This window comes from Oryx dammah, unplaced genomic scaffold (genome assembly GCF_014754425.2).
Source record: "Oryx dammah isolate SB20612 unplaced genomic scaffold, SCBI_Odam_1.1 HiC_scaffold_28, whole genome shotgun sequence".
NCBI classification, from domain to species: domain Eukaryota; kingdom Metazoa; phylum Chordata; class Mammalia; order Artiodactyla; family Bovidae; genus Oryx; species Oryx dammah.
In genome coordinates this window covers 93,406,036-93,422,808 of record NW_024070212.1, presented here as the reverse complement: position 1 = coordinate 93,422,808, position 16,773 = coordinate 93,406,036, and the positions used below count along the sequence as shown (strand labels likewise).

The 16,773-nt window shown below is 33.4% G+C and overlaps 1 protein-coding gene across 2 annotated transcripts in view; it reads right to left on the bottom strand.

Moving 5' to 3' along the window:
- The window catches only part of FAF1 (Fas associated factor 1), a 472,185-nt gene that overhangs the window by 251,897 nt on the left and 203,515 nt on the right, over positions 1 to 16,773 (bottom strand). For both annotated transcript variants that reach the window (XM_040231204.1, XM_040231205.1), the window contains exon 7: positions 13,374 to 13,479. In XM_040231204.1, coding sequence (XP_040087138.1) covers positions 13,374 to 13,479 — 106 coding nt within the window. The remainder of the gene's footprint in view (positions 1 to 13,373; positions 13,480 to 16,773) is intronic.

Below are 16,773 nucleotides of genomic sequence, written 5' to 3'. Positions count from 1 at the left end.
CAAAAACAAATGTGTACACAAATAAATATGAAGATTGAAACTGGCTTTCCTAATTTCTTAAATATTCTATGGGTACCCATATGAAGACCACTGTGTTGTATTTAGATTACAGGATATTTCTCATCATGAAAAGATGTTGCATGTAAATAAATACACAGTTAAAGATATTTAATATTCTAATGGATTGTTGCACCCTTAAGCTGTTTATTATTAATGAAATGCAAAAAACAAAAACAAGACAAAGGAAAACAATATCAAAACACCTAAGTTCATTAGTAGCCATGACCCATTCCCCTTTCTTACTCAGCCAGATGTCCCTGACAACAATGAATCTACTTTAAAAAAAAAAAAAAAGTTTTTTAAATAGGCTGTAATTTTTAAAGAAGTTTAGGTTCACAACAAAATTGAGAAGGTGGAGTTTCCACATACCCCTTGCCCTGACACATTCACAGCCTTCCCCAACATACCCTACCAGAGTAGTGTATTTATTACAACTGATAAACCTACACTGACATCTCATTATTACTCAAAGACCATATTTTATGTTAGGGTTCTCTTGGTGCTATACAGTCTATGGATTTGGACAAATTTATGGCATGTATCCACCAGTATTGTATTATACAGAGTAGTTTCAGTCCTACTAACCTTACATGTTATCTCTGTACATTTGCCTATTTGGGGCACTTCAAATAAATGTAAACACACAGTATGAGTTTTTGTGTTTGGCTCTTTCATGTGAATAATTTTCTCAAGATTCATCTAAATTTTTTTTTTTGGCAAGTATTGGTATCTTATTTTGGTTTCGGTTTGCAATTCCCTAATGACTAAAGAAAGTGAAGTGACAAGTGCCTAAAGAAGGCAGAAAGTGAAGAACTAAAGAGCTTCTTGATGAAAGTAAAAGAGAGTGAAAAAGTTGGCTTAAAAATCAACATTCAGAAAACTAAGATCATGGCATCCAGTCCCATCACTTCATGGCAAATAGATGGGGAAACAGTGGCTGACTTTGTTTTTTGGGGCTCCAAAATCACTGTAGAGGGTGACTGCAGCCATGAAATTAAAAGACGCTTACTCCTTGGAAGGAAAGTTATGACCAACATAGACAGCATATTAAAAAGCAGAGACATTACTTTGTCAACAAAGATCTGTCTAGTCAAGGCTATGGTTTTTCCAGTAGTCATGTACGATGTGACAGTTGGACTATAAAGAAAGCTGAGCACCGAAGAACTGATGCTTTTGAACTGTGGTGTTAGAGAAGACTCTTGAGAGTCCCTTGGACAGCAAGGAGATCCAACCAGTGCATTCTAAAGGAGATCAGTCCTGGGTGTTCACTGGAAGGACTGATGTTGAAGCTGAAACTCCAGTACTTTGGCCACCTGATGCGAAGAGCTGACTCATTTGAGAAGACCCTGGTGCTGGGAAAGATTGAGGGCAGGAGAGAAGGGGACGACAGAGGATGAGATGGTTGGATGGCAGCACCGACTCAATGGACGTGAGTTTGGGTGAACTCCGGGAGTTGGTGATGGACAAGGAGGCCTGGCGTTCTGCGGTTCATGGGGTCGCTAAGAGTTGGACACAACTGAGTGACTGAACTGAACTGAATGACTAAAGATGTAGAGCAATTTTTCATGTGCTTACTGATTGCACAGTCTTCCCTGATGGCTCAGTAGGTAAAGAATCTGCCTGCAATGCAGGAGATGCAGAGACACTGGTTCAATTCCTCGATCAGGAAGATGCCCTGGAGGTCTTCAGTATACCTTCAGTACCCCTACTCTAGTATTCTAGCACATAAGTATGAACTTTTCCTCATTTTGCCATCGGGTTATTTTTCTTTTTGAGCTGTAAGAGGTTTTCACATATTTGAGATAAAGTCCCTTACCAATGTATGATTTGGAAATATTTCATTCTCTGAGTTGTCTTTTCACTTTATTGATTATGCTCTTGGAGGCACAGAAGTTTTTAATAATGATGAAGCTCAATTTACCTGCTTTCTATTGTTTATGTTTTGGTGTCATATTTAAGGAATCATTGCCTAACCCAAGATCACAAAATTATTTCAATGTTTTCTGTTAAAAGTTTTATAGTTCTAGCTTTTACATTGAGGTCTTTGATCCAAGTGAGTTGATTTTTGTATATGATGTGAAGGAATAAGCCAATTTTATACTTTTGCATGTAGATATCCAGCTGACTCAGATTATTTCTGGACTTATAATTCTATTCCATTAATGTATATGTCTATTATCTTGGCAGTAACTTAGCCTTGATATTCACATAGAATTTTAATTCACTTACTACAAGTGAAACTAATGACATCAAATTAATATACCACTTACTTTTATCACATCTCAGTATTTTTTAAATCTCCTTATATATTAGAAAGGTGTGTCATGCTTTTGCAATTAACTGTTAAAATCTTATTGCATGATACATATTTAAGGCAAAAGTGTACTTTAAGATAAAAATAAAATTATTCAGAAAAATTCTTAACTATAGAAATCCAAACACCATGGCAACAGAGGCCTCTATTTCAACCTTGAGCCTTTTAAGTAACACCTTAATGATTAAAGGGATATTTACATCCCACTATGGTAAATATGTATATTTATATACATAGTTATTACCCATTGACCAGTTTTTTTCCTTCTCTCCCTCTCCCTCCCATACAAGCATATATGAAATTTTAAAATTCACATGTAATCACAACATTTTAGAACCAGAAAAATTTTGGAAATTATTTCCTATTTTTTATAGATGAACCAAACCCAAAGTAGTTAAATGAACTGCCCAAACTCATATAGGGAGAAAGCAAAATATCAGATATTAGAATCTAGGTTTCCAAATTTCTTTTCAACCACTGAATGCTAATTCATGTAAATATTTGCTCATTCAACAATCATTAAAGGGCGCTAGGCACTAGGCTTAGTGCTATAAATATGAAGACTGAATGACAGATCCTGCCCTCAAGGAGCCTACCATGAAAAGGAAAACAAACGCAAGGCAAATAGAAGGACAGAAATGCTACAACAGAAGTGTCTAACAAGTGCAATGAGACACAGGGACTTTACACATATTTTAAGGTTCATTTTATATTTTCACTAGCGAAAACAGAGCTTCTGCAGTCTTACATTGAAAAAGCCAAACAAACGAAAAAGACATACCAGGCCACTCAGGCCTAGATGATCATATAGCTTTCTAGTGGCAGAGGGTTTAGACCTCAGATTCACTATGTCATAATGCAATAATCTTTCCACTATCACAAGTTAATTAATTGCCAATTGAGAAGTACTGTTAGATTCAAAGCTATAACACTGAATCTTGGATCGACATTCACTGTACTTAACATTAGGCTTATCTCTATCAGAGAACAAAAAGAGAATTACATAAATGGATACAGAGTCATGCTTTCGAAGTGGGGCATATTCAAGAGGTACAGCAAGTATGTAAAAATTCTAGAGTTGTTTAGCTCTAAAATCTACAAAATGGAAGTTTCAGTCTCTTTCATAATATGGTTTTTCTCCTTCAACTACATCGCTTTCTTTCTTTTTTCTTTTTAATTTATTTTTAACTCACAGCTTACAAAGCAAGGAGAATTTTATCGGTATCATTAAATATCCTCCTTATGGACAACCTGAAAGCAATTCAGATTATTTCAGTCAAATAGGAAGTCATGGTTCCCTAATCTCTAACAATGAAAGAGAAATTACATTTATAAGATAGTTTTATTTAGAACATTTTCTTGTCTTCTCACTCAATAGTTTAATCTTGGACTTCCTATGGTATATAATTTATGCTGTCCTCCCAAAAAACATAAATAAAAGTTTGTACTTTCTCAAATGGAGGTTATTTAATCCTAAATGTCCCCTCACAGATATAAGCCTAGTATTTGTTTTGGAGACAGAAAATAATTCCCTCTTGGATGCCTACAATCATTTCTAGTCATTCCTAGCTAAAAGTTTAACTAGGAAGTTCCTCTCTTACCTTCTTCTGAAATTGGTGCAATCATTTACTTCTTCACTGTTTTTCCCCACCTAATGTCTCTAAATCAAACAGAACAAACATCTGGTTTTTATACTAATACTTTTAATTATTTCCAATTTGTGGGCATCTGACTTTTGTAGCATAAATTTTTAGCAAATTATTCCATAATCAACGTGTGGAATAGCTGTGGCTAAAAAGGAAAAGATTTCTGTCTTGTGTTCAGCCACATGGATTCCATACCTCTAGACACTGAAGACTAAAACTCCTCTGGCATTTTAAAAATTTTGCACTCTATGTGCAAATCTAATTGGTTTTCCACTGTCACTTATGTCTTTCCCAGCATTATTCTTTTCCAAAGTACCTTCTTTCCTCTTGTTTCCTTCATCCTTTTTCATCAAGTGTCCATGTTCAATATTTCTCCCCCTGCTCTCCCTCCACCCTTATGTATTAGCTGTAAAATAGATGTAAAGCTTGGTGTAAGTCCAAAAATTTTATGATCAAAATACATACTTAGCAAATTGTTTGGCTAAATCTTTCATGTATGATGAAAGATTATTACCACAATTCATTAGCAAATTATAGACTTTGAAATGTAGGCAGACAAATATTTGGCCCTGTATCAATCAATTTGGACCAGCTGGGTAGAAATTCACACAATCCCAGGAAACCCGGGAAGTGAGGTGCTCTTTCATTTTTCATTCACTTGAAACATTAAAGAAAAATTATCATTCTATAAAAATGTCCACTTCTCAAGATTTTAGCAGAGCTATTTTAGATTGAGTTTTATTTTCAGTCAATTACTACTTTAGTGGCCAATAAACTGATCATTTTCCTTGCAATTGACTGTAGAATAGTGCCTAATGCATACATAGGCATCTTGACTATTTATATCTCAGTTTAAAAGCTAAATATTTAATAATGATTCTATTGCCCTAAAAAGCAGATAGGGGGAGAAGCTATGGGGACTCTACATATACTAAACCAGCCTGGAAACTAATTTTGGAGTTATTCATGATAAATAATATCATTAACATTCTTCCTCTGAGCCTCTCTTGCCTAGTGAGGTGACCCTTGTACAAAGATTCTGATTGATCCTGTGTGTCTGTTTTATGGGGACAGCTGCACTTTGGGAGCAACTTAAAACAAATTTCATCTAAGGGGCATCTAATCCAGTCCTTGGTACAAGACACATGGAAAAGTCAGTGTCAAAATTAAACAATGCCGGCTTTGCAATGAGCAGATGCTTTTGCCTTGCAGCTGTAAAAACCTTAAAACAATCCAGTACTCTACTGTCTGGTCACGCAATGACCACAGAGCAAGGAATACATTTTGTCATTTGCAGAAAATGTTTGCTATGAGCTTTTAAAGTCTTTTTCTTCTAAAAAAGTGCTTAAGAGAATAATAATAGGAATACATTGATAGTACTGAGCAACAAAATTTTTTAAAGTATATTTGCCAAAATAGATAACGTTTGAAAAAGGATAACTGCTTGGCTAAATAGTATTAGGCCACATACAAAACACATTAGACAAAAGAAAAATTACCATACGCAGACATTTTAAGAGGTTATAGACAACGTTTGGTATATAGATAAACATGTAAATATTTCCTATATGCAGACCTTATTTTTATACACCTAGTCTTAGTCTAGCTTATGTATAAGCACTTTATGTTTGTTCATTTACCTACCCACCCTTTGATTTACTTCTTTGTTTTTGTTTATGTTTTTGCTGGGGGGAGAGTGGGAAGACAGGGAAAATATAATTCTCTTTTTTATTTTTATAATTATATAAAGGAGGCTACATAATTTTCTTTAATATGTTTATATCTATTTAAAGGAAGCTATATAATTCTTATTTTATGCCTAGAGGATAGTATAATGTTAAAACACATCTCAGCTTAAGCAATGTGGTATTTACCAAGGTATATAAACCACAGTATTTTCCAACCTTTACCCACAGAAGAGAATCTTATCTCTGACATTCAGGAATCTAGGGGGTTAATATTTTAATACTGAAATAAACTCTTCTTCATGAAGAGAAAAGCTCCAACTACTGTGTGTGTGAAACCAAAGATTGAGCCCCACCTAAACAAATGACTGCATGGTCATGATCAATCCACTTCTGCTATATGAGGGTCTGGCTTTAAACACAGCTTTTTATGGTACCTACAAGAAAGAGAATCTAGTAGTCTTACCCTTATTTTAAATAGTCTACTGCAAAAAAATTTTTTCAGTAAGGTCCCCTAATCATTCAGATTTTTTCTTGAAATCTCTTTTCCCCCAACGATATCAATTCATTAATACCTCATTGCTTATAAATTTCACTGGATATTTTGTTAGTTGAAAGTCTGGGGATTCCCCTTATATTCCTCTCCAGCCTACAATTTATATTTGAATGAACAAGTCCCAAAGTAATGACTGCATTAATAGGAAATTAATTTAATTTAAATATCAAGCAGCATGCTATCCTCTTCATTAAAGGTCTTTGAAAAGTAAAATTTTAAATGTTTTTGTGGTTGTCTTTATATTTCTATATTTTATTTTCTAAGAATATAACTAAAACATATTGACATATAAAGCATATTGGTACATTATGCCAAAATGTAAACTCTAGACATTTATTTTTTTGTAAAATGTTTATAATTATCACATAAGTCATATACTATTGGTATGATTCTGCTGTTCTTTGCTAATGGCTATATTTAAAATAAACTTGATTACAGTGTAATATGTGCCATTAAACAAAAGTAAATCATGGAACAAAAATATATAAGAGAATTATGCCCAAAATATAAAAATGCACAAAATAATTTGCATGTGATCCTTTGTATTTTAATCCATATACCTTAGAATAAGAATTATTTTACATTATCAGTATTCCAAGTTACAATTGTACACAAACAGCTTTAAGAATAAAAAATAACTATAAATTTGCACAAACTAGGTTTGCTTATACTTTCTTTTTTATTTTATAATAATTTTGGTTACTAATCAGAATTATGCTAAGCAGAGCTATGCAAAAACAATTTATTTGGAAGTTCATTTGAACTTAAGGTTATTAATTACACAAGTCCAATTTACATTTAATGGACTTTAATACATTATATATTTTTATGGTACCATGTGGAGATTTGGAAAAATGGTTGGCTCAAATAAGTGGTTCCTTTTTAAGTGCATTTTATCCCTTTCGGTTTACTCAGTAACAGCGATATATTTTTAAAGTATATATTTTACTCAAAAAATTCATAAGTAAGTCACAAACCAAAAGCTAACAGATGTGTGACTTCTAATTAGTTATAATAATCTCTGCTTCAATGCCATTAGAATGAGCCTTTCTTTTCTTTTGAAAACTAAAAAAGCTTTCCTTTGAATTTTAAACTGTCAGGGTGCTTCAAAGTCAATATACAAAATCTGCTTTGATTAAAATTTTAGACATCTACAGTGATAACTTTATGAAAGGAAAATATTAAATTATAATTATCCTAAACAGACACAGTCTTGTGAAACTAACCCTACATTCATGTTAAAACACAAAGAGTTGAATATAATGAATTTGATTCATCCTCGAACACAAAGCTTCATCACAGTAAACTCAGTCAACTGTTGCTCTTGCGCCTATATTCATGGTGCTTAAATAGCGCACTTTAAAACAAAAAAAACTCCAATTGGCTTTTCAGACATCCACCCTCCCCAAAAATAACGCACTTGAAAAACTCAAATGATATGAAAGGCTTCAAGGCCTCTTTTCTCCCTTTCATACCCCCTTTTTTTTTATTTCTGTTTGCAGTAATCTGCCTTTCTCTTTCTCTTTCTCATTGCTACAGAGCAAGCGAGGAGGCTCAGAGCTTTGAAAAGGGGGCTCAGTGTGTAATGGGTCTACTAGAATTAATTTACTTGCACCAAATCCATTGAGCACAGAGGGATTTTTTTCCTCCCTCTCTCTCTCCCTCTCTCCTCAAATCATTTGGAGTCGAACGCAGCCCCCCAGCCTTTGTAATTCTAGTAAAGCACTTAAAGTGCACAGTAGGTGTTCATGAGGACCATCTGGTCAAAAGCAAAACAAGCTGCTGATTTTGCCTTTGAATAGAATGAAGCAAGTGTGAATTAGTCTCTTCAATTAGCACTATTACAACCTGTCAAGTGCATATTGTAAAACAGGATTATTACAGTATTGGTCACCAGTGCAATTATTTACTCTCTGCCTTTTCTTGCATATAAAAATGTCTTATGTTTATTAGTTTCTGATAACTGAACATAATATCTCTTACCCCAGGCATTCAAAACCTACCAACACACAAATCACAGATTATGAAATACAGTCGGCCAAGAAGTTGTTAGGATACACGTACCTTAAGTAACAAAGGTCTAAACCCTCTGTCAACTTTTTAACAAAATTTCATTGTTTCTATCTTCTTGAAATGTAGGAGAAGAAATACTTACATGGGCTAAAAAAAAAGCCCAATAGAGATTATTTTAAAATACTTTCAGAGGGAGAGAAAGACTTGTCAGTTCTAATGGCTGCATTGTAAATATTAAATGTATTTCCTAAGGAGATAATTTATTAAGCATCACAGAAAACCCCAATATTTATAAACTGATCATTACTCATTTGTTCATTTGAAATAGCATAACTTCAACACATCTCTGTTATAAAGTACAACTTGAAACTTATAATATACATGCATATTTAAAAGAAACTCATAATCTCCTTTTCTGAAAGCTGAATAAAGGCTTGAATTCACTGCCCAGTTTCTTAAGAAATTATCTTTTATTCTTGCTTAGGTATCATTTGTGATTTCATATTTTAAAAAAATCAGACTATGATACATGCTAATTAAAATGGGTTCATTCTAATTGAGCTTATATGTCATTTATCTTGCAATAAAAATAAACCACTTAAACTTTAATTAAATAAGCACACAATTTAATTTATCCTATTGCATATGAGCATTCTCAACTCCCTACTCTCCAGTTCTGTGCCAGCAGCCCCTACACTCTCCATACTGGAAAACAAACAAACCAACAAATAAACAAACAAACTATATCTAAAACATATATAGAAAAGGCATGTTAGTTAAGAAGTTACAGTCAATACACTACTAGAAAATTGCTCCTTAGTATAATCTGTAAAAGACTACATATTTAATTACTGGTACTAACCTCTAGCACTAAAGGAGAATAGTTTGAAATATATGTTAGTCAAGCAAGTTGAGAAAGGAGGAAAAGAAAAATGCACACAAACCCCTAACAGGAATTTCAGTTTGCAGAATCAGAATTAGCCTCATGAGTTCACAGTTATTTAGCCGACATTATTTTCAAGGACTGGTATGATTTATTTAATTTACTTCTACTTGCTAATTCAAATTTGTAGCTTCCTACTAGTATTAGTAGTAAATTGTTCTACTATTTCATGCAAGATGTATCTTTATAGGTTGTCAATTTTTCCCTTTAATTTCCATTAAGAAATAAATCAACATTAACAAGAACAGTGAGAATTTTAGGATAAAGTGAAACTCAGAAAAGAATTTAAATAATTCCAATAGCTATTCATCATGCCTTCTGCTGTATGAGACATGGAATACTCCATGATTCAGAACCAAAATTACTTTGTTTCTTTAATCCGTATTATTCTGGGTCATGTGTATATTCCTTAAATTTGTATGACATCTACAAAGCAAAGTGGATATTTTGTCTAACAGGAGCTTCTGCAATAGCAAGATGGACAACAAAGAATTAGTTTCCAAGAAAAGTTGGCTTGATTTCAGGGACTTTATATCCTTTTCCACACCTGGAATTAGGATTTACAGTAGGCAAATCAATCTTTTCTTCTCCTTAATTTAACCAATCCCAAGTGCATTTGTAACCACAGATCTTTAATAGTATTTGAAGACAGAATTACTTAGATCTATACAATTAACTGTTTAAAAAAATCTAAATTCTCAGGGTAGAAAATTCATTAAAATAAGGTAAGATTGTTTAAATTTTCAAGGAAAGTCACTACAGTGTGCCAACCAGCTGATTGAGGACCCCAAAAGTAGAAATATCATGAAATTATCGTTATATTATTTGATAATTTTTATAACTATCTTGTCATAATGGAAAAGGATAATGGATTTTTTATTCTTATGACTACTTGCAACCCTCCATTTTGACCTTTTTATACTAATATTGCTTTTTCCTCAAGTAGGAGGATAATGTAAGTGGAAGGATTTGTAAAGAGCTTAAAAAAATAACCTCAATATCTAACTAGCTTAAATTAAAGTCTAGAGCACCCAAAGGACATAAGTCATGCATTGTAAGGCAAGAGACCACAGAGCCAGAATGAACCAACACTTGTACAACTATCGGTTTATCACCACTAACTTGCATGAATATATGGTCAGTGAAGTTATTTAAAATTCAAACTGCATCTAAGTTCTATTTTCCAAGTCAGTATTTTTTAAAATGTATTTTGTTAATTAAAAGTTGAAATTATAGTGCCTTTTTCAATCCTATTTCATTTAAAAGAACTTTCCCTTTAGGGTGTAAATATTATAAGAGTTTTCTTTTTAAAATATAAGACTTTCAAAATACCCCCAAAATGATATTTTTCCCATCTAAAACAAAAATAATATACTATTAAGTGAAAAGTAAAATAAAGTTTAAAAAAAAATTTCTTCCTTTCTCTCATATGTTGCTTAGAATTCTTCTTGAACCTTTTAAACAATACTGAAAAAGAGATTTCTGAAACTGGTGACAAAAATTAATTTACAAGTTAGAATATATGATATCATTAAGCTTTCACAGTAATAGCAAAATTTCTAGCATTTATAAAGTAACATTGTAAAATCATTTCAAGATTATATTTTTGTTGTGTGGCAACCTGACCTTCCATCAGGCTACTACAAAAAAATACATGTATTTAAGTGTCACTGTGGGTTGCAAGGCTGTAGCATAAGACCATTTTGTCCTCCTGAATCCCCTTCCAGGTATTCCACAAGTTGAAGAAGTCTTAGGGTTAGGCCTACAGAGTAGGACCCAAGGCCTAAAGAGTATAATCCACATTCCTTTTCTAACCTGTACAGAATAAAAGAGCCTATGTGTACCTGTCTGCCCACAGATATTAGAAATGAAAGTATTTATTTTTTTCCTAATAACTAGTATTTCAAAATATTACTTTAGGTCAACTTTTGAAAAAGGAAAAAAAAAAAGAGAGAGAGAGAAAAGAAAAAAAAAGAAAAAGAAAAACCAAACTCTTGTTAAGAAATACATTTAAGAACATCCATCTGCAAAAATATTTTTGAGACATTTTTCATTTAGAAAATGATGTAAAAAGATTTACTGTTTTCAAGTCCTTGAAGCTTAAAATATATTTGATAATCTAAATAGCAGGCTACAGAGAACAGTTTCAGCCAACGGTGGCATACAATGGCACATTTACAGAATTTTAAATATTTCTTTTAATAATTGATGTAGTCATTTTGAATCATTCTGCATAGGATATCAGGTGTGAGCAGATTGCATTAACGCTGCTTAAACATTTCAACTTGTCAGTATGGCCAACTCGATTTCGGAAATATTTGCAGTATTTTCCCATCGAAACAGTAATAAAGGCAAAATAAATATATGCCACTACTTTATAATCACCGAACATTAATGAATATTTTATGTCTTTTTAAATCTCCCTGTTTAATTTAAAAGGGTGAAATTAAGTCTCCTCCCTGCAATGTGCCAATTATCTGTAAATCAAACAATAACTTGGCCATTATGCTCCTTTTTGTTAATATAAGAGAAGCTAATTTGAAAACACTGAATGGCATTTTTAGACTATCAGTTTAATAGTCCTCTCTGCCCTCTTGTGGGAGAAAGTTGAAACACACTCAAACTATAAAAACTGGGAATGTTAAAACAAAAATACAATAAACAAAAAAAGGGAAAATTTTGGCTATAAAAATCTCAACCAAAAAGAAAAATAGGACAGTCTATATTTATCCTTCATGCACTATACTAGTCTTCAACTTAAAAAAGTAAATCAATAACAATGAAATTATCTCTCATTATCTGTGCTTTTCTTCATTAAATCGAGGTTATTTATTATATAACTAAATTTCTTATTTAATTTTATTCAATATATAATTTAAATTTCATAATCATGAGGTTCCAAGAATAACTTTTCAATAGGGCCAGAGTTATTATTTTTATTTTATTATTTTTAACATAAAAACAACAATGATTCTTCAAGGAACTAAAATTTAAATTCAGAGAACAGAACATCCATTTTAGAGATTTTAAATGAAATGGCAGTTACTATATTTAAAACCTTAGAAAAAAATCAAATAATTTAAACCTAAAATTCAAATTACGGGCCAAAATAATTTTTTAATCTTAGTTACTAGTCAATAAACTATTCAAGTGATAAACAGAGAAAATAAACTTCATGTAATGAGTTATTTATGCCAAACTCAGCAGCTGAAATTTTTTGATAAAAAGAAAAAAGAAAACCATTAACTGTCCAGCCATTTCAGAAACAATTCATATACTTCTGAAGTATGATTAGGATGGAAACTTGTTCTTTCAATATGATATTAATAATTAGTTTAAGCAATATAGTCCAAAAAATTTATGAAATAATCCAAGATTAAACATGATCAATAAAAACATGATTAGACATGAGTGCTGTCTTCATATCTTACAAGAGGTAATGTGACATAATCATTTCACTGTTTCTAAACACAAGTCTCATCATAGCCTTACACATATCTGCCTCGCCCCATCCAAGGAGATAAATTACTAGCTTTTAGGTGGGTGGGGCCACAGACAAGAAGTTACCTCTTCTCTCTTGGGGAAGGTTCTTTTTTGAAACAGTGGCCCTGGTTGGCTCCACTGAAGAAAATATTGACACTATAAATAGATTCTTATTAGATACTCTGGGCAAAATGACTGGGTTCCTACAGCATCTCTAGAATACTGCCCAAGGCTGGAATTCAGCTGCTTAAGAAAAGCCTCTTCAATTCCTTTTGGAAGCAGGCAGGATACACATTATAAATAACACATTTGAGAGCAACCATTCAAATAAAATATAAACATGTCTGAAAATGCATGCTATCAATAATTTCCAAATTAGTATACTGAATAATTACTATAAAACTGTGAAATATATAACAATGAGTTATTTTTAAGAAAGGTTTTAAAAGTTGACTATTTTAAGAATTATTAAGAGCTTTCAATTACGACATCTATCTTTCTAGGTCAAGTAATATATCTACAGTAATCATTGATGCTCCAGTTAATTAAAATTAAGAAGCCAATAATGAAACATACAGAGAGTTTCCAACCAGAACAGATAAGCCCTCTTTAACAGGGTCAACATTAGCTATAATGAGCTACCTTTATTCCTTAACTGTGAGACAAAACTCACCTCTTGAATGGTACTGCTTCCTGAGAAGTTCAGGTTGTACTCCCGCTGGACTTCTCGGTGGGTGATGATCAGCATGAAGTTTTGATTTAATGACTCCTGCAGGGCACTGAAAGGGTTGAAAGAAAAACAAGGAACTCTGAGATGAACAAGTTCTAGCATGCTTTACAGTTAGCTGCAAAAACCCCAGGAGTACCATAACCTCCACACAGGCAAGTCCGGGCCCAATGTTATCATCTTTTCAGCTCCTAAAGGCAAGAGAGCATACTGAGAACAACCAAGGGGAGCTAACTCGTTAACTCCTTCTCTACCAAGGTGTTTTAAACTTCAATTATAAATACATTGCATACATAAGAATTTCTACAAGTTATATGCTACTGCCTACATATGTATTTTCGCCAAGAGAAGCAAATTCGTCAACTATATTAAATTCCAAATATGCTACTAAAATGTACACTCAAAGACTAGTTTCCAAGTGAAACAGCAATTCTGGAAGAACAGAAATTTGAAACTATACTCACGAGTATTGTATAGGAACAGAAATACAGCTTCAGTAAAAATTGAGAAACCATTGAAATCTATAGAACTTTAATTGCTATACCATAATTCCCTCAAAATAACATAATTTCACTTAGGACTCAGAAAAACCCAATATTCAGAAACTGGAGAATTCAGAGCAACATTAAGCTCTGTGCCAAAGTTCCAAACAGTAAGAAATGTGCCAGAATCATGAATGATAAATACATTTAGCCGCATAAATTAAGAAACATAAACCATGGTTCGTTTATGATAATATTAAAAAACACTAACAGCAATAAAAATTTTTTAATGTCACCATTACATATGAACAATCTATATTGCTAGCCTCAAGTGTAATTATGCCATACTTATGGAATAAAAAATAATATATGATTCTGGCCTTCATCACTCCTCCTTTGCCAATATGTAACTATGGGATAGATATACGTACGAAGTAAGATTAGAATTAGGCAGTTATCTGTAACTTGGTGTCTCCCATAGGGTTCAAAGGTTAATTACAGATTCAAAATATCTAGGAAACACCAATATACAGCATGAAGTATTATTAATCAAAATCAAAGAAAACAATACAGTTTCTTTGGGCAGGGACCTTTGTCAGCCTTACCACTTAAGTATAATGTCTGGCACACTTTAGATAAATATTTGTTTAATAATGAATAAATTATAAATTCACAAGGCAAGAGCAATGTTATCTTCTGGTAAACTACCATGGGAATCAAGATTCTGATTTTTATTCATTTATTTATCAATATTACCTGAATGCCTTGAATATTTCAGATGCTAAGGAAACCAACCCAAATAATATACAGCTCCTGTTCATGAAAACCTTCACAATCTAATGAGGGCAGACGGATACATAAACAGCTGTAGTATAATGTAATAAGTAAAACTGAGAAATTGAAAAAAGTACAATGAAAACTGAGAAGGAAGTGCTTAATTGTGCCTTAGTGAAAGGGTGAAAGGGCTAAGGAAAAGCTTCAGAAGAGAAGAAAAATATAAACAGAAACTTAAAGGACCTTAGAGTTTATTAATGAAAGGGATGAAATTTTTGGTTTGGGGAAGAGAGATGGGTAGACAATGAAATAACACACGGAAGAACACAGCATGCTCACATGTATTTATTGAGCACCTACCTACGTTTATGACACCATTCTAGGAACTAGGCATATGAACAAAAAAACTACGGTCCCTGTTTTCATAAAACTTATATTCTAATAAAGGAAACAATACTCAAGTAAATGAATAAGTAACTTTAGAAAATGCTAAGTGTTGTGAAGAAAATAAACAGGATTGTAAAAGGTAGCAGAGGGGCAGGGGGAAGGGAATTATTTTCAATAGAATAGCTGGGGAAGACATCTCTGAGGAAGTGACATTTAAGTTGAGGCTGGTATAAGAAAGAGATAGCAGAAGTCTGATCATGTAGGTCCTTACAGACCACAGTAAAGAAGTTGATATTTATAGTAATTGCAAAGGAAAGCCATTGGAGAGTTTTACATTGGGAAATGGTTAAGATCTGATTTACACTTACATTTATACAACATCATTCTGGTTGCCCTGGCTACAGTGTGGAAGGAGTCAAGGCATGGCTGGTCTCAGCAAGAAATGATGGTGGCTTATGCTAATGAGGGTAGCAGAGGCAGAGATAGTGAAGAGTTGTTAGGTTCAGCTGTATTTTAAAGGAAGAAACCAGATAGCTTACTAATGAAATATAAGAGAAAAACATAACTCCAAGGCTGTCCAAGCAAATGGAAAGATGAAACTGCATTTGACAAAGAATCAGGTTAAGAACAGGCTGGGTGGAAAAACTAAGAGTGAAATTTTGTATATATTAAAGTTTCAGGTACCTACTAAAGATCCAAAAAGAGATATGATATACAGTTGTGTATAAGAATTGAGTGTCAAATAAGTCAGCTTAGAGCAGGAATCAAGATTGCTGGGAGAAACATCAATAACCTCAGATATGCAGATGACACCACCCTATGGCAGGAAGTGAAGAAGAACTTAAGAGCCTCCTGATGAAAGTAAAAGAGGAGAGTGAAAAAGCTGGCTTAAAACTCAATATTCAGAAAACTAAGATCATGGCATCCGGTCCCATCACTTCATGGGAAATAGTTGGGAAAACAGTGGAAACAGTGACAGGATATTTTTTTGGGCTCCAAAATCACTGCAGATGGTGACTGAAGCCATGAAATTAAAAGACGCCTTGCTCCTTGGAAGAAAAGTTATGACGAACCTAGAAAGCATATTACAAAGCAGAGACATTACTATGTCAACAAAGGTCCGTTTAGTCAAGGCTATGGTTTTTCCAGTTGTCATGTATGGATGTGAGAGTTGGACTATAAACAAAGCTGAATGCCCAAGTATTGATGCTTTTGAACTGTGGTGTTGGAGAAGACTCTTGAGAGTCCCTTGGACTACACGGAGATCCAACCAGTCCATCCTAAAGAAGATCAGTCCTAAATATTCATTGGAAGGACTGATGTTGAAGCTGAAACTCCAATACTTTGGCCACCTGATGGGAAGAACTGACTCATTTGAAAAGACCCTGATGCTGGGAAAGATTGAAGGCAGGAGGAGAAGGGGACGAGAGGATGAGGTGGTTGGATGGCATAATGGACTCAATGGACCTGAGTTTGAGTAAATTCCAGGAGTTGGTGATGGACATGGAGGCCTGGAGTGCTGCATTCAAAGGGATTGCAAAGAACTGGACACGACTGAACGACTGAACTGAACTGAGAGCAGGAGAGTTGATAGCACATAAAATAGCATCCCCTTATCCTCAGTTTCCATTTCTGCAATTCCAGTTATCTGCAGTTAATCAAGGTCCAAAACTATTAAATGGAAAAATTCCAAAAATAAACAA